The 27,833-nt window shown below is 39.7% G+C and overlaps 1 protein-coding gene and 1 pseudogene across 1 annotated transcript; one reads left to right on the forward strand and one right to left on the reverse strand.

The window, feature by feature from the left end:
- Window positions 1-8,467: 8,467 nt before the first annotated feature.
- Window positions 8,468-11,046, reverse strand: LOC148740952 (uncharacterized; annotated as a pseudogene).
- A 10,381-nt stretch (window positions 11,047-21,427) lies between these two features.
- On the forward strand, window positions 21,428-23,765 carry LOC111347136 (angiopoietin-related protein 7-like). The gene is made up of 3 exons (XM_088754670.1): window positions 21,428-21,863; window positions 22,186-22,572; window positions 23,032-23,765. The coding sequence occupies exons 1-3, from the start codon at window positions 21,749-21,751 to the stop codon at window positions 23,349-23,351; spliced, it is 822 nt and encodes a 273-aa protein (XP_088610796.1). The 5' UTR covers window positions 21,428-21,748; the 3' UTR covers window positions 23,352-23,765.
- The last annotated feature ends 4,068 nt before the right edge of the window (window positions 23,766-27,833 follow it).

Genomic DNA, 27,833 nt, shown 5'->3' on the forward strand with positions numbered 1-27,833 from the left:
TGTTAAAAGACAAAATTGAAATCTAGCAATCAAGAGTTTCCATTAAGACTTAGTTAAGTGTTAATTAAAAGGAATGGAAAATTATTGTAAGCAGGTTGATTATTTCTTATTCCTTTTGGCGGTCTCATCTAAGCCCAATTTCTTTTACCTTTTTCTTATTGTGGTAGTGAATTTGGCATGGAAGCAGATGTTCAGTTTCGATGGTAATTAGAACTTGTTGTAGTACTGGTATTTCGCGATAAGCTATGTTTTTAAATTTATTTATGTCAATCTGCAAGAGAAGAGAGCAAGTCTCTCTGGTAAAAAGTTAGCCTCGTACAGGAATTCTTGGAAATTCCTGCTTCTTATACTTTTGATTATTCTCAGACTCGCTCTTTTGGAACAAATTCTATATCAAATACACGATTAAGGAATATTTCTGAAAAATTCAATTTAACACCTATATAAGCTGGTGCACAGCATTTTTCAATCAGAATAGAGTGAGAGTTGAATTTTAACAGATCAGAGAGAAATTGAATTGAATAGATAATTTGGTTATATCAACTAAGTTGAAATACTGAGTAAATTGGCCACCGTAACGAGTTAAAAAGCTTATGTTTCGAGCGTTAGCCCTTCGTCAGAGCGAATCAGACGCTCTGACGAAGGGCTAACAGCCTTTTAAATCGTTTCGGTGACCAATTTACAATTTCAACATAGTTGATATATCCAAATTACCTTGTTACCCTCACCGACGCACCAGGACAGTTTCTTTAGAAACTTTCAGCCTATATGAATTGAACAGAGTTGTGTTAAAAACTGAGCTTGTCCCAAGAAAAAGAAAAATTGTATTAAGAGTCAAGCCAAGAAATAAAGGAGTTCAACCGAATGTTAGAAAAAGCTGCTAACACGATTAATTGAAAGCTTCTGCAAGCAAGGCTAGCAAACAAGAAGCTAAAAATTGCTCTTCCAGTTCAATGGTTTAGCGAGTTTGAGCTAATAACAATCTGTTTTAAAGAGACAACCACAGGCGGCCCAAGCCCTCTTTGAGAACCACACAAGGAACGCAATTTGCATTTCGATTTATATGGACCTGTATGGGATTTTTTAGAAGATATCCATAGAAACAGTTAAAAGTGAAAATATTACATAAAAATGGCTAACCTTAGTCCATACGTGTGTTGTTTGCTCCCGGTGTCGTTATTTTACCGATTTCACTTGATTTAAGTGTTTTTTTTTTAAATCCTGGTTTTCTCTTCTTCTCTTTAAGGAAACTAGGATGTGGGAATAGCTGATTCATGATGGTGGACGAATAGGGGTTTCTTGGGTGGTTTTCTGTAGAATTCGAAAGAGCTGTTGCCATCCTTGGATATGGTGACTTTGAAATCTAGTAATGATAATGACATGCCACTTGGTGTTGTTTCTGGTTTTTCAATTTCAAATTTCAAATTAGGGTGCACATTGTCTATTATATGGTGGATGTGGTCTGTGGAAGTGGTCCACCAGCCTCTTGCAGTTACTAAACCACACTGTGTATTAGCGGTGCCAAGCTTGGTGCCATGATGCGTAAGAGAGTCTCCATCAACGGTGTTATCAAGAAGAGATATTGCATTCGTCTCATTATTATCTCTTCATATATTCATTTATAACATAACCAAAGTAAAGCGCGCGCTCTGATTGGTCAATTTAGCGTCCCCCACTTGCCCATGGGTGTACGCTGCTGACGTGAGCAAATGCAAAGACTATTTTTCCGCGCGCGCTTGTTTTTTTCTGGTCACGTAAGATTTTTTAAATAAAAGGGAACTCTTTAGCTACAATGTATCAATGTTATGTTATAAAACAAATGGTAAACACCACAGCGTACACTATTGAGTTATGGATGCACTTAGGAGGTTTGCTAAGCACTCAAGAAGCTAGAGTCGCTCTCGGCTATCGCCTCGAGCGACTCTTACGCTTCTTTCGTGCTTAGCCGCCTCCCGCGTGCATCCATAACTCTATAGTGTACGCTGTGGTGTTTACCATTTGTTAAATTAAAACTTTTGAAGTGTGGAGCTCCTTTTTTTTCTGACAAAGCCATAGCGGATGTTTTGTTGTGCCACAGGCAGCAGACTAAGCTAAGGCTTTTTTCATCTCGATCAAGTTATATTAGAGCTTAGGGGTGCCTTAGATCCCAACCCTCGTGTACCAGGCAGGTATCAGGGACTCTCGAAGACACAGATTATTTGTAAAGTTCATCACAGCGACATTAATGTACAAGGTACGTTGACACTAATAACAAAACTAACAAAACAATACAGGCGTCTTGACAACACCTACATGCAAAGTAAAGGCATAAATGGAGACTTTTGACAAATATCATGAACTGACTAAGAGAAACAGGACGACTTACTCAAAAGATTGCCATGGTTCAGCGAGTAGCCACTGTTCTCTTCCCCAGGCTAGCGTATTCAGCGTAAACAGTTTTGATATCTCTCACTTCAAGGTCCGCTCGTAGCTTGTTTTCTGTCTCATTTTGTGTCAGGCGGTAGATCTCTTGAAGTCCGAGCCAAAATTCACCATTGAAGAAATTTCCGAAGCCACGTTTGTAGTCATCAAAGGTGCGTTTAAAATTAACGGATCGATTCATTCTCCTCTGGAATACTGTCCACCCTCCACCGGCCGTTGCCTGATAGTAATATACATCAAATGCAGCTGAGCCATCGGAATCGATCGTAAAAATACCGCTGATTGTTTAACCTCTGTTGTAGCTCAACACAGTTCTGAGCTTTCGAGGAAATTGGGCACAAATAGGATAAATGAACATGAAATTATTGACTTTTTACTTGAATTGATACTGAGTTAAATCACTTTATGTTACTTATGCATTCGCAAGTGTCAAAGGAAGAAAACGAAAGCGGAAAAAAATTAAGAAAAGAGAATCAATTGAGTGGGGTAGACTTAATGAGACGAGCACATTGCATGTTCCAACCAAAGATTCTGACCAGTTGATCAATATGAAATGAATGAGGACTTCAAAAGAAGTCAAATGCAAGGGAAACACTCCCGCAATCTCGCTTTTGTCTAAGAGTCATATAAACCAAACTCCAACTCAGAAAACATGACACGTAGCATTATTTTTTTAAGTGGGGTCCTCTTCCAGAAAAACAAATAATAATTAGGATTTCAAGGTTGCAGAATAAACGAAAGTTCATAATCTTATCTGTCTCGTTATTTCTGTTTCCTTGATGGATGATATATTTTGTTATCTATGTCACCTTAAATGCTCTATCGGGGCAACACGAGTTAAAGATGAAACTTGAATCGTCATCAGAAGTGCCCCACTGAGCAGACAAGTAGAACTTTGTAAAACAGACATGATGGGATGGAACATCTTTCTGTAGCTTAAAATCTACAATGGCTTGCGTTGTAGCAGTTATTAGCTGAAGATATTTCAACTCCTCAACTTTGTATACATACTTATCAGGGAAGCATGATTTTCTAATAGATTGCGGAGTAACTTCTTTTTATACTATTGGGAAGCTTTTTTTATTACATGCATTTGAATTGAAGTACGTAAATCAAGCGTAATACCGAAGATGCGATGTTCTATAGGGATTCCCCTCATGCAGTGGTTCAGATTAATCAATTTATTTAATTCATTCGTGCGGTTTGAATCTTATGAAGTCAGTTAAAATGACGAACACGTGAACGTCAGAAAGTGTTACCTAAATAAAGTTCACCTCAATCATAAAATGATCGCAGGAACGTTAAATGGTTTAAACCTCCTCTCTTGAAACAAACGTGGTCGAAGTGGCACCCACCACAAAATATCCCGGCGTGAAATGTCCAACACGTTCCCTTCGGAAACGACTGGCGGTTCCGAGAGCATACGGAGACCTTATCAGAGGAGACCTGGGGTCGAGCACGATAATTTGTCACTGCCCTGAGCCATAGCTCCCAATGAACAGTATCCCAGGGATACTGGTCGGGAGCTTACTGTCATACGTAACGAAACTGTTCGTCGTAAAATGACCAGTCGCCACGTTTAGACGCAATGTCCTTCACGACCTCGCAGTATTTCCTCATCTTAGGAGCCTCAATAGGATATTTCTCTACATAAATGGCGACAAAAGTATTCAATGCTGATAACCCCTGATTGAGGTTATAAAACTTCTTAGGTAGTTGGCTAGCCTAGCGTCAACTGGGGCTGAGTAGACGACGTACTTGAGGGGGTTAGGGACAGGGAATGACGATCGACATTTGGGGACAACAAAAACAACCCGCCAAAATCAACATATTCATTAATTACCCAAATTTTTGCTTTGATTTGTGGGTTGAATCGAGGGCCGAGAGCTAAAACTATGCTTGAGAATGGCTTCCGAGAGGAAATCTGAGGCTGTGTACCTTGAATGATAACTGTGCACATGACTTAGCCTTGAATGGCCCCGCTGGAGGAACGCTCCCCATCACTTTCAATGGGAAAAATTGAACATGTTTTGGGGTCTTTAACCAGGCTGTGGGTCCCCCCAGTGCCCAATGCTTGTTGTATTGCTTGGGAAATGGTTGCCGTGATGGAGCTGGACAGAGCTCGCAGATAAACGGAGATCAAGTTCTGGTTTTGGTCATTGCTCTGGGTCTGATCGACAACAGCCACGTCTGGAGAAACTTCAGAAAGGTCGGAGTCTCTCGTGCGTTTGGCTCTCCTTTGCGCGTTGGACTGTTCGGAATGTGCACACTTCTTGGGTGGCATGGCTTATTAATAAAGTTCCTTTGATCAGAAACTAGATTACGGTAAAAAAAAAAAAAGATTAACACTGAACCGCAATTGGACAACACTTGAGATTATGCACTCCGGCCTTAGCGACGGAAATGAACTAATAAATCACCGTGGTAAATAGCACATAGGATACACCTAGAAACTGAGCGGTCGGAAAGGATTGTACACTCATGCGGTAACAGCCAGTACCTAACATTGAGCCCGAGCCGGTAAAATAATTATACGTGTGTAGCGGATGTGTCTAAAACGAAGACCCAAAACCGTAGACCTAAGACCTAAGACCCACTGGTCTAAAACGAAGACCCTGCGGTCTAAAACGAAGACCCTGCGGTCTAAAACGAAGACCCTGCGGTCTAAAACGAAGACCCTGTGGTCTAAAAGGAAGGCCCACTGGTCTAAAATGAAGACCCAGTGGTCTAAAACGAAGACCCAGTGGTCTAGAAGGAAGACCCTGTGGTCCAAAACAAAGACCCACTGGTCTAAAACGAAGACCCACTGGACTAAAACGGAAACCTTGTGGTCTAAAACAAAATGCCTCCGCGAAATGTTTTAATCGCCCTTCTTTGCTGTTTGCTTGCCATGCAAAACCTGATTATGACTAGTCATCAGTTACTTCTGGTTTTGTTGGGAAGGATTCGGCTTTTACGGATCCTGGAGACTTAATACAGGTATCTTTCTTCGGCATGAAGTAATGTCTCATACTTTGAACTTTTCCTCTTGCCAGAGGTTTTTGCGCCTTCGATGCTTTCTTCGGAAATCTCAGCAACTTCGTTTCGCATCGAAGCGCTAGCGCCTGTAACGTGTGGTTGAACGCAGTAATGCAGATGAAGCGCGTTTAGATGACACTTTAATTTATGCACTGAAGAAATTTAGTGTTTATGGTTTTAGACCATTCTGGCGGGAGATTATCCTTGCAGCCTGTGGTTAATAAATTAGCGAGTCATGCACAGTCGACCTTTGCGCCTTTATATGATAAAGACAGTGTAGCAAAGTAATGAAGTCACCTCATCGTAATTTTCTCAATATACATTAGAAAAATAGAATATTTGTGACGACAAAATATACCAAAATTGTCACTAAAACGTATATTTCTATATTCTTAGAATTTAATTGCGTTACACAATTTGACACGTGTTGTACCGACTGGGATAACGTAACTGTCAAGTTGGTCGCGCGCTCAGATGACATTTTAATTCATGCGCTACAGAAATGAGAGCATTTTAGCTTAGTGTATAGCCTTTGGCTATAGGTCTGATTTTCACTATTGCTCAAATAGTGCTTTACTGCAAAGGATCGTGCACATATACGTTTCATAACCGCAGTTCATACATATGTTTCATATGTTTGTTGTTGTTTGATTTATCATCTACGGGTTCATGTCGAATTAATTTGATGGGCTGCTCTCAGTTGGCTTGTTAGCTCAATTGGTAGAGCGCTGCACAAGTATCGCAGAGGTCAGTGGTTCGAGTCCCATACAGGCCTGAAATTTTTTTTTTTTTTCAGGTCTGATTTTCACTATTGCTCAAATAGTGCTTTACTGCGAAGGATCGTGCACATATACGTTTCATAACCGCAGTTCATACATATGTTTCATATGTTTGTTGTTGTTTGATTTATCATCTACGGGTTCATGTCGAATTAATTTGATGGCCTGCTCTCAGTTGGCTTGTTAGCTCAATTGGTAGAGCGCTGCACTAGTATCGCAGAGGTCAGTGGTTCGAATCCCGTACAGGCCTGAAATTTTTTTCAGGTCTGATTTTCACTATTGCTCAAATAGTGCTTTACTGCGAAGGATCGTGCACATATATGTATAGCCTTTCCTTGAAAAAAAGGTTTTGAGAACAACGGATCTTCGTTTTAGACCAGTGGGTCTTCCGTTTGCCAGTCCGTGGGATGCATTTGCAACAGTAAATTTCGCAACCCGATTTTATCTCTTGGATTTTTAAACGCGATAATGTATTGAGCATTTCTAGAAATCGTTTTGGTGTACGTTTTAGACCAGTGGGTCTTCGTTTTAGACCAGTGGGTCTTCGTTTTAGACCACAGGGTCTTCGTTTTAGGCCAGTGGGTCTTCGTTTTAGACCACAGGGTCTTCGTTTTAGACCACAGGGTCTTCGTTTTAGACCACAGGGTCTTCGTTTAAACCACAGGGTCTTCGTTTTGGACCGGGGGAAAATACTTTAGGATTTTCTGGGTGGGGATGTGCCGCTGGGACCCTGGAACCCTTAACCTATACTAGAGCTATTTCAGCTGAGTTTTGTTACCCTATATTAGAGTAAACTCCCCAAACCCCCCTATCCTAGAGTAGCTGAGCTATGCCAAGCACGCACGTACGCCATTTTAAGGAACAATAAACTGTTTAATTTTAACCAGTATTAAAAACCACTGACTTCCGAAAGAATCCCGATTTTTGACAGTTAATAATACCCAGTACTGTTTTATGATAGCTATCTATTGACACTTTCTCTGTTTTTACTCCCAAGGCTGAGTTGCGTAAATTTCAACTTGTCGATCTGAATTTTTTATATGTTTGAGTGGCAGTTCCCGGTTTCCCTAGTCTAGATAAAATCTTCAACCAACTGATCAGTTTCCTGAAACATGATACCCTATTCTAGAGCCAAATGCTCTGATTTAGGTCTTCGTTTTTGGGTCTTCGTTTTAGACAGATCCGTTTGCAGCCAGAGAGGAGTACATACGTTTTTATACGTAGTAACGACAGCTTTGTAGCTGAGTCATACGTAGCAGCGCCTAATAAGGGCAATGGCTTACAGAAAATGTATGAGGCTGACACAAACAACAGGCGAATGTAGAAGTAAAACATCAAAGGCTCGGCATATGGCGGGTGTCGCGGTCATTACTACCCAGTGGAAGAATGAGGTCAAACATGCGTTTCGGTTATCGTATGTAACACTCAATGGGTTTTCCTGAGAATGTTGGTCGATTTTGGCTTACGACATCCGCCGGAAGTACAAAGTAGCGCCTTTGGGGCCCCGACAGGGGTTACAATTTTTCACATTTTTCACATTTTTGTACCTCGGGTAGGGTGGCTGGGTCCGAAATTCGATAACCAAAAAGCATGTTTGGAATTCCTTTGAGTACCCCTCATGTCCGGACCCTCATGTCCAGTTCCCTAGAAGAGCTCCTAATCTACGACTTTGCGTTCCATTTTCTCGTAAACCATTGAATGGAATGATTCAAAACCGAATCACCGTAACAGCTGAATAATCCTTCTGTGGCGTGTTGAATTTCGGTGGGAAACTAAGACCTAGAAGGTAAAACATTTTTGTCTCGAGTACGAGGTGGTGTGCGATCTGGATTCCTAAGCTGCCTGCCTTGTCGCATTTCTTAACTTTGAAGAGCGGGCCGAATTAACCGCCGAACTTTGAAAGAAAGCCCCAAACCATAGTTCCCCCCCCCCCCCCCCATTAACTATGCCCAAACGAGCGATTTTGAGGCTTTCTGGCTGGAAAAAATACTTCCAAACAAGTAATGAACTACGAAGCTTTATATGGAGCTGATTTTTTATGAAGACTGACTACTGGGGACAGATTCTATAGGCAATATATTTGAACTACATTTATAACGGCTATGTAAATGCCACAGGACCCATTACCATAGAAACCCGAAACCACGGATATTTAAGATGGTAAGCCTGTGGTCTGATAATAGGAAAAGCAGTGATGGCAAAGCAAGCCCAAAACAACAGAAATCGGCAAAAAACACAAGAAACACACAAGGAATAAGTAAGTTTTATTAATGTAACGTGTAAAATATTCACAATTCGTAATATTTAGTGTTTTAACTGAACCATATTTTGTTCCCCATACTATTCCTTATAACGCATTCAAATTCATGCTCCAACGGTTCCTCTCGTAACTTAACACCGCGTCACACAACGCGTGACGCTTTCAAGAAATAATCCTTCGCTTTTGCTCGAGACGTGAACTTGGGACGCCTGTGCTTTGATAAGTTACAAAAACAACAGCAGAGAACCCGAGAAATGTGAGTAGGAATCTTTGCATTCTGACTACACTCGTACTACCAATCTTGTAGTGTACACATTCTACTTGTAGTTTACACGCCCTATATACAATCTGCAATGCACTGCAAATATTCACTGAAACTGAAGGGTTCTACAAAAAAAAGCCTGTGCTACGCCAGATACGAAAAACCCACTAAAAAAACACTCTTTAGAAGTAGCCATAAAATATGTGGAAGCGTATTCCTCATCTAATGCAGCAGCACTATACCGCGGGGAAAGGGTGACTAACTTGTTACACTACTAATCACAAAGAAAATTCAATGAAAGTAGTGATATTTTACAGAGAGTTGTAAAACAAAATTAAATTAAATAAGAAAAAAGAAAGTGGTCAACCCTAAGACTGACAGACCTAGAATGACTTAATTTTTCCGCGAAACACTTAAATAATCCGAAAATACCACCATGTCACGCGAACCTCTTCAACGTGCGGTCAGAGTATTAATTTCTGACTGATTCGTTCCCATGTCGCTCAAACATCAGAAATTACATATTCTGACTACGCCCAGTCGAAATATTCAATGTGAAAGTTTATTTAGGATGATTCAGCCAGTCTTGTAGTATACACATCCTACTAGAGCCAAAGAAAGGGAAATATGAAGTTAAAAGTAAACGCTACAAAATCAAATGCCTAACATTTTGGACGTGAACTCAAACTGGAAACAGATTTCTAACGTCCGTGTCTCTGAAAGAGTCTGTTGGGAACACTAGCATTACTGCAGCTAAAGCACCACCTGCTCTTAGAGAATGTGTACTGAACAGAGAAACATCTGGAACTGATATCCTTAAAGCTAGATTTGAAGTAATCTCTTGTACATGAGTAACTTTGCGGCTTGTTAAACTATATTCGAGTCTGTGACCTAATTTAAACTTGTACAAGGCCCTAAAGACATAATGGCCTGCCTGCCTCAACTGCAAACTTTTCAACCTCTCTTTAATAACGCCTGAAAATGTTTACAGTATAACTTGGCTCCCTTTCCTAGGTTGATCTGTCTTCGAGTTCTATCAAAATTGATAGTTAGGTGGTCACTATGAAAACTCAATTCCTCCTCAATTCGGAAGAAACCTGCGAAAGCAAGAATGAAAACACACACATTTCGTAATTCAAGTAGATTACCTAGTTTAGATTTTTCAACAAGCTTCCCTATCACGTCTGCGGGAGATTTATAAACGCGAGTTCCGATTATTCTCATAGCAGCTCTGCTAACATCGTGGATGATCGGGTCGTCTGTAGGGGAAGGTAAACCCGCCAAATAGTGTGCCTACTGTATTCCAAAAGTGGCAGAGTCGACTGCTGAGTGAGAATGAGTAGTATCCAGAAAATGCAGTAGTATAGCGCCACATGCTCTGACTTTGTAGGAAAAGCACAAATCTCACTCTTGGAACTGGCGGACACTTTCCACCTCAGAAAAGCTTTCCTCATGATAGGCATCGGTGGTACCTGGTGCTCTTGACGCAACGACAGTTGACTCCAGTCTCGACGCAAGACTTCTCAGTGACGGGTCACTCAATTCGTCAAGGCACTGCCACACGCCACGATTAAACACATCTGTAAAAGAGAAAAACAAACCAAAAAGGGGAGAGGCAAAGTAATAGAACGATTTCATCATCTGTTAACTTTTTTATTCCGCCCTTAACACACGCAAGGATTGCCTTTATTCAATTTTTGTTTCTTTTGTTTTTTTGTTTTTTTTTTTAAGCAAGGCCGATGACATCAGTATTTTTTCAATCCATTCTTAATCTTACCTTATAAGGAGGGTCTCAGTGGCGTTTAACTTTACCGTCGGCCATCAAAAATTATGATTTTTCCCCTCAACCGTCAAAATAGCCGGGCAATATTGACCGTCAGACGTCTAAAAGGAGTTTTAAATCTCGATGTTTTTTTCCCATTTTCGCTACTTACCGCGAACAGTTGAAGATTTCATAGGTCATCAAATCAAGGATATTTAAACTGGCAAACCAGTTTCCAGGTTTCCAAATATACTCACTTTATGGTCATGTTTACTACTTTTGCAGAAGCTGACACTTTGAAAATATTCTGATATTTAATTTTTATAGTTTATATTTAAAAAGAATTAAGGCTGATAGTTTCTAAAGAAACTGTTTGGGGCTGCGTCGATGGGAGTAACGAAATAATTTGTATATATCAACAAAGTTGAAATGGTGATTGGCCACCGTAACGATTACAAAAGCTGACGTTTCGAGTGTTAGCCCTTCGTCGGAGCGAACAGAGGAATTGTGGGTTGTGTGTGCTTTAAAGGCAGAAAATCGAGCTACGTTAATTGAGTCAGTTTGCTAGACATAACGTCTCGTAGTCACGTTCGACGCACTAAAAACTACTATAAAACGAATACAAGAATTGTAAAAACGTGTAAAATGGTATATAAAAAGTCACTTGCAACAATGTAGCGGAATTCCAAATCGATTTCGATCAATTACGATCCTCATCAGTAGTACTCCGCCATGTTTAAAATACTCATAAATAATTGTTCATATAAGTGACTCTGAAATGTCCACACTTCTTCCAGCATCAGTAGTACTCCGCCATGTTTAAAATACTCATAAATAATTGTTCATATAAGTGACTCTGAAATGTCCACACTTCTTCCTGCATTTTAAATGCAGGGAGCGAGACCAATAACGAGACTAGAGTAAAGAACAATATGTTAAATAGTGATAGCCAAGTAGCACCGCTATATACCCTACGTAAGGACCATAAAGAGTACAGTGATGAGTACAAGGGCCCCCCCGTTAGACCGGTATGCGGGGCAATGGTAGGTTACAACTGCAAGCTCTCTCACCTGGTGAGCGTTGTACTTACAGAGGTATGGAAATCGAGAGAGAATAGCGCCATATGCACGAGCACGGAAGACATGATCGCGGAAATGAACAGAGTTAATCAGGACCAGGATAACGACAACTTAATAATTGGCTCCACCGACGTGATTGCTTTATATCCTAGTCTTGATATTGAGTTCACAATCGATAAGGTGTGTGAGGTTTTCTACGAGAGTAACATCAGTATCCGAAGTATCAACAGTCAGGAGTTGGGTCTGTACCTGGCATTAACGACATCACCGGAAGTGCTAGCTAGGATGGAGATTACAAATGTATGTCCAACGAGAAAGACGAATAGAGGGAGACCACCCACGATCACTGCAAGTGGGAGTGAGGAGCAGAAAGAGAAAAGATTTAAATCGTGGAACCCACCAGTCACACAGCCAGATGAACGTGCGAAACGTATTATGTTGAAAGAGGCATTGAGAGTCGTATTGACAGTGATTATGAAAAATCATGTTTTCACATTTGATAACGAGATCAGAAAGCAAATAAGAGGTGGTCCAATTGGCCTTAAATTAACCGGGGTACTGGCCCAGATTTTCATGATTTGGTGGGATGAAAAATTTGCAACAAGGCTGAATGAATTGGCCATCGTTATGAAAATGAACAAACGGTACGTGGATGACATCAACATGGCTGTGCAAGCAACACCAGTTGGGATGAGGTACAAGGATGGAAAAACTCACATGGATGAGAGATCCGTAGCTGAGGATCAAGGAATCAGTGACGATGAGAGGACTATGACATTGATAAAACAGATAGGAAACGACATACACCCGTCAATACAACTCGAAATAGATTACCCCTCTAAACACCAGGACGGAAAGCTACCTATCCTTGACTTGAAGGTGTGGATGGAAACAAAAGGGGAAGAGACAGACAGGCAGGACGAGAAAGCCTCAGCCTCAGTGATCATGTATGAGTTTTATTCCAAGAGCATGGCTTCTAAGACAGTCATACATGCTAGGTCTGCCGTAAGCTGGAGTACAAAGAGAACAGTCCTGACCCAAGAAGTCCTTCGGGTCTTACTTAACTGTAGCAGATTGTTACCATGGGAACGAGTAGTAGAGAATGTTAACGAGATGGTCCTGAGAATGCAATACTCGGGGTACAGCAAGAAATTCAGATATGAGGTTGTAGATTCGGCCCTCAAAGCTTTTAGAGCGAGACAAAGAGCTGAGCGAAAAGGAGAAAGACCGTTACATCGACCCAAGGAGTGGAGGAAGGTGGAACGAGAAAAGGAAAAGAGCGAAAGGAAATCCAACTGGTACAAACGCGGCGGGAATGAATCAGTAATTTTTGTACCAGCTACGCCCAACTCACGGTTACGGAAGGAATACCAGACAGAAATAAAGCAGCAAGGTTTCAATATTAAAGTGGTGGAGAAAGCCGGAATCGCCATTAAACGACTACTCCAAAAGTCCGACCCATTTAAACCGCGACAGTGTGGACGAGAAGACTGCCCAGTGTGTAGCACAGGTGGAAAAGGACCGTGTGATAGAGAAAGTGTGACGTATGAGATTAAGTGTATCCAGTGTAACAGCGTATACGTAGGGGAAACAGCCAGGAGCGCGTATACCAGAGGGAAAGAGCATACGAAATCACTTAACAATAAGGAAGAACGATCTGCATTGTGGAAACACTGTAAAGAGAAACACAATAGAGAGGTAAAGCAGTTCCGAATGGATGTGACGGGGGTTTATCACAATGACGCGATGCTGAGACAAATAACTGAAGGAGTGAGGATAAATAATGTGAACGAAGACTCGCTTATGAACTCCAAGAACGAATGGAACTTTTTTTCAAATCCCACGAGCTGTGATTGATACATCATGACCGCTTACATGAAGCCTGGAAGAAGTGTGGACATTTCAGAGTCACTTATATGAACAATTATTTATGAGTATTTTAAACATGGCGGAGTACTACTGATGAGGATCGTAATTGATCGAAATCGATTTGGAATTCCGCTACATTGTTGCAAGTGACTTTTTATATACCATTTTACACGTTTTTACAATTCTTGTATTCGTTTTATAGTAGTTTTTAGTGCGTCGAACGTGACTACGAGACGTTATGTCTAGCAAACTGACTCAATTATCGAACACGTTCCTGGCCTCGGCCCACAAAATTTCATCACAACGAGCTACGTTATTGGTGGGAAAATGGCAACGAGAAAAACACAAATAAGTTAGTGGAACTGAAAAGCGTTCGTTGATCCCTGTGGGGTTCAGACTGCCGGTTTTAAAGATGAGCTTTTCCTCTATTCACTCCGACGAAGAGCCAAAGCTCGAAACGTCAGCTTTTGTAATCGTTACGGTGGCCAATTTACCATTTCAACTATGTTGATATATCCAAATTATATTTAAAAAGGGCTAGCATATTTGCTATCTTATGCAATTCTGGCCAGTGGCCAGGTTACGCAGCGGTACTGCCGCCCATCCACCATACCACTGCACTGAGACAACGGTTTACACCAAGTCATGTCACTTTCAAGCGTGCTGAAAGCAGTCGTAAGCTTCTTTTGAGCTATTCACGACAAGAACATCTGTTGGGATAAAGCATTGGAAGTCTTCAGCAGCACATCATTGACTTTCCAAGGGATCAATAACTAGTCAACCAAAATTGGGCTAGGCTCCTATGAGCCCAAGCTCTACCAACTTGTGGAATTAGTAACCCTCAATGCCCTTTCATATTTTAAACATGAAACCTTTAGCTCCGTGAAATATGCTGTGATTATTGGTAGCATCTCGAAGGAGTCGCTGAAGCGGATCACTAAGCTAAGTGCACGGTTACGTGTCCTAGTTACTCTAGCTCCTATTACTCAGTGCCTCAGTCTAATATGCATTTCCAGTCTGTCCATTTAAAGGAACGTCTACCTCCTAAGACAACTTCCAACTAAATTAAATTCTAAATTAAAGTTGGAACTTTCATAAAACAAACCTGGGTTGAATAAACCGACAATTTCGATGTGCGGTCAAAAGGAAAGTGAAACAAAGCAAAACAGTTCAAGTACAATGGTCTGTGCTATACGTAGATATGATTTCGCAATCTATGTAAGGTAGAGTCGGCGGCTGTCATGATCCAGGTACCGCTTTCGATAAATTAATGCGCCTGTTTTTTTAAATACCTTTTCAAGGTCTTAAGGTTTTAAACGATTTATAGATCAAGTTTTTTAATCTCATCAATAGCTCTATTGTTTAACAATGTTTATAGATGGCTCACTTAACGTCCAACTTACTGAAAACGTCAAAAGACCTCACAGACCACCCATCATCATCTACAGTTCGTCACAGATGACCGCGCATGAGTTAAGGGGTAAGTAAATCAGGCGTAATCACCGAAGATGCGATGTTCTACTGGGATTCCTGCCATAGAATGGTTCATGGAAGTTAACAACAGAAAGTTCTACAAGACTGCTGTGTATTAATCGAACTATTTAATTCCTTTATGCGGTTTGAATCTTATGAAGTCAGTGAAATTGACAAACACGTGAATGTCAGAAAGAGTTACTCGAATAAAGTTCACCTAAATCATAAAATAATCTTAGGAACGTTAAATGGTTTAAGCCTCCTCTCCATTGTGACAATCTTAAGTGTACCTTTTTGGGGCATACTTGTGAGTTATCACAACTGGATCAGCCCCGATAACAGCAATTGCAAGAAAATATTTGTTTTGAAATATACTTGAGTACTTAAAAAGCTCAACAGTCGAGTATTTGGCTCCTCATTAAGTAATTGGAGTGTTCAAGTGTAACACAGTTTAGTCAGCCGCTAATTGTATCATCGCTGAAATTCCGATCGTGCTGTTAAGAAATTTACCAAACACTCCAATCTCAATATCATATTGAGAACGTATTGCCACACGGGTTGTTACAGTGACGATAACTCTCAAGAATGCGGCATGAAGATGATGGCGAAACAAATTATGAAGATTTCAACCCATAAGACTCATGAATGCTATGATTATCTCTTTACAAATGAATCACGCAGGATGTATAAATCAAATTCTGTAAGTCCTAATCTCTTTCCTACAATCATAGTGGGATAGTGATGAAACATTTAATTTACTTTTAAGGGTCACTGGGGTTTCACCTCAGGATTGTGCTAGCTTTAATGTTTGAGTGAGCAAAGAAGGAGTCATCTTCCACACAAGATGGCTTTCTGTAGCTTGAAATCTTCAATGACTTCCGTTGTAGCACAGTCTTAGACTAAAGAAATTTCAACTGCTTGACCAAGCATTCATACTCATCAGATTGTTGAGCAACTACTATTTCTACTAACAACAAACATATGAAACATATGTGTGAACTGCGGTTATGAGACGTATATGAGAACGATCCTTCGCAGTAAAGCACTATTTGAGCAATAGTGGAAATCAGACCTGAAAAAAAAAATTTCAGGCCTGTACGGGATTCGAACCACTGACCTCTGCGATACTAGTGCAGCGCTCTACCAATTGAGCTAACAAGCCAACTGGGAGCAGGCCATCAAATTAATTCGATATAAACCCGTAGATGATAAATCAAACAACAACAAACATATGAAACATATGTGTGAACTGCGGTTATGAGACGTATATGAGAACGATCCTTCGCAGTAAAGCACTATTTGAGCAATAGTGGAAATCAGACCTGAAAAAAATTTCAGGCCTGTACGGGATTCGAACCACTGACCTCTGCGATACTAGTGCAGGTCTGATTTCCACTATTGCTCAAATAGTGCTTTACTGCGAAGGATCGTTCTCATATACGTCTCATAACCGCAGTTCACACATATGTTTCATATGTTTGTTGTTGTTTGATTTATCATCTACGGGTTTATATCGAATTAATTTGATGGCCTGCTCCCAGTTGGCTTGTTAGCTCAATTGGTAGAGCGCTGCACTAGTATCGCAGAGGTCAGTGGTTCGAATCCCGTACAGGCCTGAAATTTTTTTCAGGTCTGATTTCCACTATTGCTCAAATAGTGCTTTACTGCGAAGGATCGTTCTCATATACTATTTCTACTATTGGAAAGTTTATTTTATTACATGCATTTCAATTGGAGTACGTAAATCAGGCGTAATACCGAAGATGCGAGAAAGGAGTTTTATGTTCTTCGGGGATTCCCTTCAGACAAATGGTTCGGTCAATGGGGGTTTATAAGTGATGAAACTGCACAATTTTTATGGGCAACGGAAACCTCATACTCCATAAAAGGAGTGAAGCGTTCTATCAGAAACATGTCTCATTTGTATTAACCGGATAGGGAAGTTAAAAAGAGAAAGTTCTACAAGGCTGCTTTGGATTAATGGATTTATTGAACTATTTTTTGCGGTTTGAATATTAAGAACTCAGTGAAACTGACGAACACGTGAATGTCAGGAAGTTTTCACCTTAAACATAAAGTGACTCATTGTGACAATCATAAAGATATGCATTTTTAGCGGATACTTGGGAGTCATCACAACTGGATCAGCCCCAATAACAACAATTACTAGAAAATATTTGTTTTGAAAATAAGCGCATTCAGAAGACGCGAGGTCAAAACACTGAATTGCGTGTAATATCGTGCCACTGCATATTGAGGAGATATTGAAGAGTCATCTATTAGAAACATAAGCATCTGGCCCTAGATATCACCACTGACCACCAAAAACTAGACTGAACGTTAAATAAGCCCATCCGATACGGATGATCATTCCAATTCAGAGGAAGCCATAGCCCCTTACAGATAATACGATGAGCTTTTATTGAGCCGTTTAGATCAGAAAGCAGTAAATTTGAGCGAACGAGCAAGTGCAACATCCCTTAGAAACAATTGCTTAAAAGTTTAAAAATCAATTGTATTTCGGATGCGGGAAACACTAAGTTATCCTAACCCTTCAAAGATCATCACCTACGACAAATAACGGTTGGAAGTACTGAAACGGTTTTGCTTGAGTATTTCAATACTAAAGTTCCTTAAAAGATACACGGTCAAGTATTAGGCTCACTCATGCATGGTGAATTGGAGTGTTCGAGCGTAATACAACTAGTCCGCCGCTAATTATAATAACATCGGAGTTCCGACCTTGCTGTAAAGAAATTAACCTAACACCCACGTTGTCAATATCATAGGACATTTTTGCTAAGGGGGCTACTACAGTGACGATAACTCGAAAGAATGCGGCACTGATTGCGAAACATATCCAGCATTTAGGATTCATGAATGTCATTCATAAAATGATGCAAAAAGGTATGGTTATCTCCTTACAGATGAATAACACATGATTTATTAATTAAAACGGCAAACATACAGAATTCTCTTTCATACAATCATAATCTGGCCGGGATGAAACATTTCTTTTATTTTAAGGGTTACTGAGGTTTGACCTCAGAATTGGGCAAGCTTTGAAGTTTGAGTAAGCAAAGAAGGAGACAACCCCCAAGAAGAGCAAGCTTCACGCTTCTTTCGACTGGAGATATTTTATCAATCTTTTGAACTTCCTATGCTTACTCAAGCAGAGAAAAACGGATGCCATATTCCAGAACATCTTTTCCTATGAGTATTATTGGGAGACTCTCGGGAAATGCAGTTGTCTTCTAGCATATTCTCATTTTGTTTATATGGTTTCTACGCCTTGCTAAGTTAAGGAAAATTGCACTACATAACAAAGTTTGAGAAACAGGTATTCTTTAATCTACAACTATGTTATATATTAGACAGTTTGCGATTTACAGCTTTAAGGTCGGGAGAGGAATTTCATCGTATCGTGTCTGCTTCAAAAAATTCTTTGCTGCTCAGGGCGGCAGTTTTATTCAAGGTTCAATTGTGACCTTCAACTCGTGCAGCTTCAATAAGTCACAAAAATAACAACATAGATTCCGAGAAATATGAGTAAGAAACTATGCTTTCGTATATTATGATAACCCTTGGATTATATTTCCTCGAATACAATGACTGTTTAAATATTGGCAGAATGTTTTTCTGGGTTGGCGTTAGGTTTCAGCGATTCCTTGCAGAGAACAATTCTGACCATCGGGCGTAACATGGTCTTTTTAAGTAATTTCGTTTCCTCCGATGATAAATGAATTAAGTCACCAGGCGAGAGACTGAGAAAATGAATGCCTGAGTTTGATTTTTAGATTCTATAATCGGGTGGTTGTTTTATAATTTCATTGGTGAATATAAATAATAGATCATTTCGTCTTTGATTTATTCCCTATTCAAGTCAACACTACACTTGGTCCCCTGACCTTGAAAATCGGTTATCAATTTACGTAATTAATCCCAGTTTACACAGGATCAATGAGGTGTGAAAGTAAACCGTATTGCTTTAATAAGCTCCACCGAGACAGATAGAACATATCACTACTTCCATTATCCTCTCCCCTTTGAAAAATGTATCTATGCCCAAAAGCACAATCACTTTGATGATTCAGAAGGTGTAAAAGGCAACTGCATTAGTTACAAAATCGAATCATTTGTCTTGGATGAAAGTCAAATAGGTTCACTAATTAAGTGGTACTTTCGACGACGGCGTGCCACAAAACTTTACTTAAGCCATTGCAAGTTGCGTTTTACAATCCAGTCTCTGCGAAACAAACAAACGAGGGGATCCTGCCGGACTTCATTAAATTTGAAACGGACGTACACGATTTTGTGAAAAATGCGAACATATACAAAGACTGCGCGGCACAACTTCCGCACCTCACTGAAGCAGTGCTGAATGATTAATGACAGTTACAGGAAACGAAATTTGCATGACCGGAGTACATCAATCAAGCACCTAACAAAGGCGAAGGAAAATGACTGTGAGTAACATGAAAATCCTGGATTCCTTTCATTGTACGCGCTCTTTATTTTAAATCTCAAACGTAAGTACTAACAAATATACATCAAATGCACTGAGCCATCAGGGTCGATCGTACAAACACCACAGATTGTTTGACCTCCTTCTTGCAACTCAGCACAGTTCTTAGCTGTTGAGGAAAGTTGGCAGAAATATGAATACATGAACATGAAATTCTTGTCTTTTTAATTGAACCGAAAATGACTTAAATCCTCCCATATTCCTTATGCATTCATAAGTGTGAAAGGAAGAAGACGAAAGCAGAAGAAAAGAAATTTAAGAAAGGAAAATCAATGGGATAGACGTAATAATGACAAGCACATAACACGTTTCAACCAACGATCCATTGATCAGTGTAAAGCGAATGCGGATGACTTCAAAAGATGTCAAATGCACGGGAAACAGACTTGCAATCTCGCTTTCGTCCAAGATTCATAGAAACCTAGTTTTAACTCAGAAAACTTAACGTGAAACATTATTGTTTTAAGTGGGGTCGTCTTTGAGAAAAAACTAATTAGGATTTGAAGGTTGCAGAATTATATGAAAGTTCAGAATCCTACCTGTCTTGCAATTTCTGTTTCCTCGAAGGATGATATCTGTCACCTTAATTGCTGTTTTAGTTCTCTGTAGGGGCTGTGCGAGTTAAAGATAAAACTTCAATCGTCATTAAAAGCGCCACACTGAGCAGAGAAGTAGAACTTTGTAAAGCAGACATTATGGGATGGAACATATTTCTCTGTGTTGAAATCTACCATGGCTTGCATTGTAACAGTTTTAGACTGAAGAAATTCTAACTGCTCAACCTTGTATTTACACTTATGAGGGAGGCGCGATTTTTAATAGAATACCGAGCAACCACTATTTTTACCATTAGGAAGTTTTTTTTATTACATGCATTTCAATTGGAGTGCCTGAATCAGGCGCAGTACCGAAGAAGCGAGAAAGGAGTTTTATGTTCCTCGGGGATTCCCATCACACAAATGGTTCCGTCGATGGGAGCTTAAAAGTGATGAGACTGCACAATTTTCATGGACAACTAAAACCTAAATATTTCATAATAGGAGTGAAGTTCTCTTTTAGATTCATATCTCACTTATAGCCGGATAGGGAAGTTAAAAAGAGAAAGTTCTACAAGCTGCCGTGTATTAATCGATTGATTGAATTCATTTTAGCGGTTTGAATATTAAGAAACCAGTGAAAATGACGAACACGTGAATGTCAGGAAGTGTCACTAAAATGAAGTTTTCGCTGAACATTAAACACATCCGATGGGTGGTCTTTCCAGTTCAGAAGAAGCCATAGTCCCTTTTAGATGATACGATGAGCTGTTGAGTGATTTTTTTGGTTGAAATCAGATAGCAGTAAATTTGAGTTTATAAGAAAGTGCAACATTCCTTTAAAATAATTGCTTATAACTTTAAAAATCAATAGTATTTCGGATGCGAGAGACAGTAAATTAACCTAATCCCTTAAAAGATTATCGGTTATGACAATTAAATAAAGCAATGGTGTTTGAATATTTTAACACTTGAGTACCTTAAAAGGTCAAGTATTACGCTTAGAGTGACTGAATTCCGATCTTGCTCTAAAGGAGTTAACCTAACACCCACGTTCTCAGTATCATAAAGAGCTGCTACAGTGACGATACCTCAGAAGAATGCAGCACAAAAATGATGGCGAAACACATTAAAACGATTTCAACTCATCCACCATGATGTCATTCATAAAATTATGCAAAAAGTTTTCATTATCTCTTTACAGATGAATCACGCACAATGTATGAACTAAATTCTATAACTCCTTATTTCTTTCATACAATCATAGTCTGACATTGATGAAACATTAAATTTATTTTTAAGTGCTAATGAGGTTCACCTTAGAATTGCTCCAGCAAAGAAAGAGACATTTTTCAAATTAGAAGAGCAAGCTTCACGCTTATTTCGACCCAATCTTTTTTAATTCGAACTTCCTATGTTAATTCACGCAAGGAAATACATATCCTGTATTCCAGATTATCGTACCCTATGAGTATTGGGAGACTCCCGGGAAATACGGTTGTCTTCCAGCATATTCTCATTACATCTTTAGTTTCTAAGAAACAGGATGCTCTTTATTCCAGAACACGCCTCCGGCTTCCGAGAAATATAGTTGTACTGTCTTCTAGCATATTCTCATCGCGTCTATGGTTCCTACGCCTTAACATAGGAAACTGCAGTATAAATACAGGTGCGAGTCATTGAGATTTCTTCAATCTACAACTGTGCTACGTGTACATTTCGAGATCTACAGCTTTAAGGTTGGGAGAAAAATTTCATCGTATCATGTCTGTTTCACAAAATTCTTCTTTGCTGCTCAGTGTGGTACTTTTATTCATGATTCAACTGTTACCTTCAACCCGTGCGGCTCCGATAAATTGCGAAGGAAACTCCGAGAAATGTGAGTAAGAATCTATGCTTTTATGATAACTCTTGGATTACATTAATTTCCTTGAATACGACGGCTTATCACATATTGGCAGAACGTTTTTCTTGGTTGCCGTTAGGATTCAGAGATTCATTGCGAAGAACAATTCTACTTGCACTCTAGCGTCCTCCATGAGTTCAGAACTGTAAAAAAAAAAAAAACTGAACTGACGATCGTTTACTGGTTGCATTTTTTCTTTTACTTGATTTTCTATTATTTTTTCTTAACCTCGCTTATTCCCTTTTCCTGATACTCGTAATCGATATGGAAAGTTTCATTTTTTATCCCTTAACAGTTAAGAACTGTGCTGAGCTTTACAAGTGCGGTCAAACCACCAATGGTGTTTATGCAATCGACCCTGATGGTTCAGGTGCCTTTAATGTCTATTGTGATCAGACAACAGCTGGTGGAGGATGGACAGTGATCCAGAAGAGGGTGAATCGCACCGCGGATTTCAACCGAACTTGGAAAGAGTATAAAAATGGATTTGGCAATTTCTACATTCGTGACTTTTGGCTGGGACTGGACAAGATCCAACGCCTGACCCAAAACAAGACAGAAAACAAACTCCGCGTGGATCTGGGAGTAACTGACTACGAAACTGTCTACGCAGAATATGAAGGGTTTGGTATTGAGAATGTGACAAATCATTACAAGCTGCACATTGGCAGTTTTTCGGCATGTAAGTCAATTTACTCTTTCCTAATCAATGCACTTTTTCATAAACGATAGTTACTATCACCTCCCTTACACAGGGTAGATCTCAAAACAAATGTCTCCCAAACAACTGTTTGCCTTGAGAATATCAGTGTGATTCCTTTCTGCTTATGCATATCACACTCATGAGACTAACCCTAAACAACTCATTTACTTGAGAGTTGCCTGTGATTTGGTAGCATAGAATCAATCAGGTGACACGGGGACCTGGGATGTATAGGAAATTAACTAGGGGTCGGATTTGATTCAGTACCTTTGATGCTCTAGAATTCAAAATTGTTTTCTGAAATGTCGCCTCCACAAGAAGTAGAATCCCATCGTTTTATACACAAAAATGGGCCAGAGCTAGGCTTTGAACAATTACGAATAGTTTTTATCTATAAATGTAAAAGAAATTGATTTTTTTCCTTTTTTTTTTGTTTAGATTCAACTGTTAAAAAGGATTCTCTATCCTATCATAATGGCACGTTATTTAGTACCTGGAACAGATCTTCAACTGACCGTGTTTGTACACCGCTTGGGGGAGGCTGGTGGTACCGGAAAAACTGTCGTGCTTCCTCAAATCTCAATGGCATCTACCCTCCTAATAAAACTACTGCTAAACTTGGGATTAATCAAATCCGCTGGGGAAACTTAAATGATGTAGGTAATGATAACCAGGCTCCTAAAAGAACTGAAATGAAAATTAGACGAAACGACTTTTTATCGTGGGTGAGTGGAGGGGAAGGATTTTGTATGTGTTAGGATAAAATTTTCCAGATTCCCCCACAAGGCTCTGTAATATTTTTAAGTTTTTCCCTTATGGCAGTCAAAAACAAACATCCTCCAACCACCCAAGCGATAACTGACGTCTGGCTCTTAATTATTTGTGCTGATTTATTTTACTTAACGTGAACTCCAATTGCATATTGTGAAGGGAAAATCAAGTTTAAAATTTGGGATAGTTATCTAAGAATAACCAAGGAACGTGTTTTATTTGAGGAGTATTTTTGATGGAAACAAAACGCAAAATTTCTGTAGAAAGTTTATACCTGTAAATTAAACTACACCTGATCTTGCCGTCAGTCAGTTAGATCCAAAAGTAAATTTCTAGAGGCATTAATTATCCGAAAGCATTGAGATAAATATGTGCAGTAAATAAATGATACCATAAAAGCCTTCTGTACTTATATGAATGATGCTTTTGGTAAAAATTAGCAAGGCCCAAGTCCCAAGAATTATGTAAACCTCCTAACCGTTTCGTGTGTTTGCAAAACTTTCTTTTAGCGCCTTGGTGTTTAGATAAGGCCATGCTGACACAGAAAAGTCCTCTATGAGCTAAATATCAGTTTAAAGGGATACTCTCGCTTGTGATGACTATTTTAGAAAAGACGGATAACAACTTAAATAAAACAAACCTTTTGAAAAAAAGGGTGAATCTTTTGTAGTTTTCGTTTAAATTTGAAACTTTTCTTAAGGTGTGGTTCGAGCGTAGGGGCTTTGCCTCCCAACGGAAGTGATGTAGAAGGGAGAACTCATTCAACTTCCGTTGAGATTTCTTTCACAAGAGCACCGGGATTTCTTCAAAATAAAAAACGCGCCCCAAAAATAAAATAATACCACAACGATGTGTGGCCGGTGGATGTTCCAATACACATAGCGATGGAGTAAGCCTTCATAAATGGCCCGAAGATCCTACTCTCGTTAGGTTATGGACGAGAGCCGTGACAAACTCACGATCCGATTTTGAGAACCCAACAAACTCTAGCCGTCTGTGCAGCATTCACTACTTCACTGCAGATTCTTTTGAGGAACAGTCGGTTCTGGTGAAATCGATGGGTTTAAAGATGAAAGCCCTTCCTAAAATACAATGATGTTCCCTTCATTTTTATATTAATCTGTCTGTAAAAAAGAAACAAAGGCTCGAGGACGAAAATAAACTCTCATATTCACAAGTCCGTGACATTAGCGAGGGATTATCAAAACCAAATCGACAACAACTACGTAGAGCATACAGAAAACGGGAAGCTGCAAGGGTATGTAGTGCCTGTAAAAGAAATATAAACCTGTATTCATTGAATGAAAAATGTAGCAAAAATCTCTTTCAAACTTATGACCCAACTCATTTACCCGGTGCGTGTTCCAGATCCTCGATGCAAATACAGAAAATGAACAGCTTTCCCTTTCCAAAGAGAGTACCGAAGAATTCCCCACTCCAGAAACTACGCGGAATCTGGGCACGAACTTGACTCGTGGGGTATTTGTGGGATCATTTGGGTGGACGCGCGAAACTTCAAAATGGCGGCAGAGAAAGCCAGTTTTTCCAAAAAAGTTGTTATTATCGAAGAAGACATTCCCGGAGCAAAGCTTCCTCGGGAAAACGTTGAAGAGTGTACTGTACCACAGCTTAGACGAAGGCTGTTGTCTAGAGGAGCGAAAACAAGCGGCAAGAAAACCGGTCTTGTCAAGAGGTTTGTTCAGACGATGTTATGTTCTTGTTATTGATCATTTGTCAGGGTTTGTTATTTTGAAAAACTGTCCAGCTTAAATTTATAGGAACACATCGCTTGCTTTACGGTTTATTTTAGATATAACGACTATGTCAAGGGAGGCCTTCATTTAAAAACCTCACGAGATCCGGATGGAGGTGTGCATCTTGCGCGAAAGAAAGTCTTACTGGGTTTAATAGATGAAATAGACCCTCCACATGTTACTGATATTTTCCCTAAGGATGGTTTACATAAGGATCTTACTGATTTGCCACGAGTAAATCTTATGTGGAAGTACATGATCGAGTCCTCCAATGCAAAGAAGCAGCTATCGACAGCTATCACTTGTGAGCAGCACATCCTCCGCCTGACAGAGATCATTTTCTGGCAAAGAGTCTTCAGAATGGACTTTTTTTAACAATTTGTTCGGAAGGAACATGCTTTAAAATACGTCGACTTTCCACATGCTTAGACCATGGAAAAATCGAAGGTAAATGAAGCCTGCTGCGCTTATGTCCACCCTCAAAGTGATCTTCACAAATACGTGTATTATCGGCGTCGATTTTTAATGTTGCGTTACGAATTAGAATTTTGTACTGTCTTCGTAATTTTTTGTCCTTTGGAATTCGGTAATACGAAAGCTCATCTTTGGTTCTGTAATTATTCGTACATCCAGGAACACAAAAATTAGCATGCTTTACCATTTTTTTTCTTTAGTGTTTTGCGAAAACTTTCCTCGCTACCGCCATTTTGAATTTTCGCGCGTCCACCCAAACGATCCCAGACGACCGCTACGAGTCAAGTTCGTGCTCAGATTCCCAATAGTTTCTGGAGTGTGGAATTAGGTTTGGCATGGGCAGAATTCTCACCCCAAGCTCAAGATGTCAACACCCAAACTCCTAAAATAGGGAAAGATGTCTCTGTGCAATTTCGGAGCAGTCGTAACGCTAGAGGCAAATTTAGTCAATTGAAAATACATAAAAATACAAATCTGTTGTAACAGTAGTTTGGCCGCCCCGAACAAAGTAAACAACTAGTACGCTAAAAATAACTTGGCAGGTTATCGGACATCCGTTCCAGTAAAGAGTAAAAGCACACAGTGCACTTTGCTCAAGGAGTTCATTACGTCGACCCCGGCTCAGAGTGACGAGGAAAATTCGGATCAAAAGGAAGAAGGTGAAGAAGTAAAATAATGAAGAATTACGCAAGTTAAGATTACATAACACGTGCAGCGAATGTGAGAGAATAGCTTTATTGTGTTTAATACAAATGCCGGTCTAATCAAGTTGAGGTCCTACATTTTTAAGGCCAAACACCGCTGCATTTCTTAAATCTAACGATCGCTTCACTTTGTGAAGTGACAAACGAAGAGATTTCGCCAAAAGGCGAAAATTGTAACTCAGAGAAATCCCTTACCAGTCTGTTTCGTAATCGCTCGACTGGATCGGCCTCACCTGATTCATTCGAGGAGTCAGAACTAGCCTCACGGTCGTAAGGCTCAAACACATATATGGTTCAGTTCCTTGAGCGTCTGCACTCTCGATCACCGACGATGAATCCGAAAAGGAAAACTCGAATCACTAGAGTCGGACTCCATTACTATCGCTCGTACGTTTTTCAGCACCAGGATTTTAATCGAATGAAACGTTTTAGAGAACATTTTCTCCTTCCAGTAGATTTTTTTTGGCAAAAGATCTACATTTTAATTAAATGCTAAAATTTGGTGGAGAGTATCCCTTTAAGAGAAGCCGCCAGAATATTTCGAGAATCGAAAATCAGTGAAAAATCGAATTTTTTTTTTCATTTTGCCAAAACATCCCTTTCTGTGAACTAGTTTCGAAAAAAGTATTTTTTAAGTCTCAGCGATTTTTTTTTCCGGCTGAAAATTTAAAAGTTTGAAAACTCGTTAGAAAAGCCGTTTTCGCCTTGCCTAAACGGTCAAATCGTCATCCAACTTTAGGAAGATATTGGCAGCGCTAAGAAAGTCTATTCACCATCAAACTTTGCACAATAATTAAAATATTACTGCTAAATGAAAGCATATAAACATTTTGCTGTAGTTCTCCTTGGTATGATTTTTATCGCCGTTTTCGTAGAGGTGTATTTGCACGATGTTTTGGGAGACAAAATAAAGACTAACTTTGACCGGTTTAAACGACACCTGGTACCTAAAATTTCGAAATTATAACCATACCAGACAAAAGCTCGTTTATCAAAATATACGAGTCCACCGAGTAAATTTTCTTTACCCCACCAGTCGCATTCTCCTGAGAAAAAAACTAAATGACATTTAATAAAGGCTGATAGTTTCGAAAGAAACTGTTTGGGGCTGCGTCGAGACCAGTCGCTAGACATTTTAATTTACATAATCATTCTAAGCAACATATGGCAATCTGCGGTCTTTCGTTACACTTAGGTAGCACGGAAAGCCGTAAAAATCTTGAACAAAAGCTCATCTTTCAAACCGGCCCTGTCTACAAGCAGGTAGGGTAACCCTAGTGCTAGGGTTACCCTGGCAGGAGGGTTACCCTAACACTCCCACATTTCTTCTTCTTTTCATCGACGTATTTACAAGGCAGCTAGGGTTACCCTAGCGCTAGCACAGCACGAATGTTCTTATTTCAGTATCTTTAGGCAAAATCTAATGCAGTGTTTAACGTTGAGTAAGGCTTTAATGGTCTTTAATTGTCAAATGAAATATCCGAAAGCTAACTCTAACCTTTAATGAATCTTTAATTGAACATAAGTTTAACTTTAG

Source organism: Stylophora pistillata, chromosome 1 (genome assembly GCF_964205215.1).
Source record: "Stylophora pistillata chromosome 1, jaStyPist1.2, whole genome shotgun sequence".
NCBI classification, from domain to species: Eukaryota; Metazoa; Cnidaria; class Anthozoa; order Scleractinia; family Pocilloporidae; genus Stylophora; species Stylophora pistillata.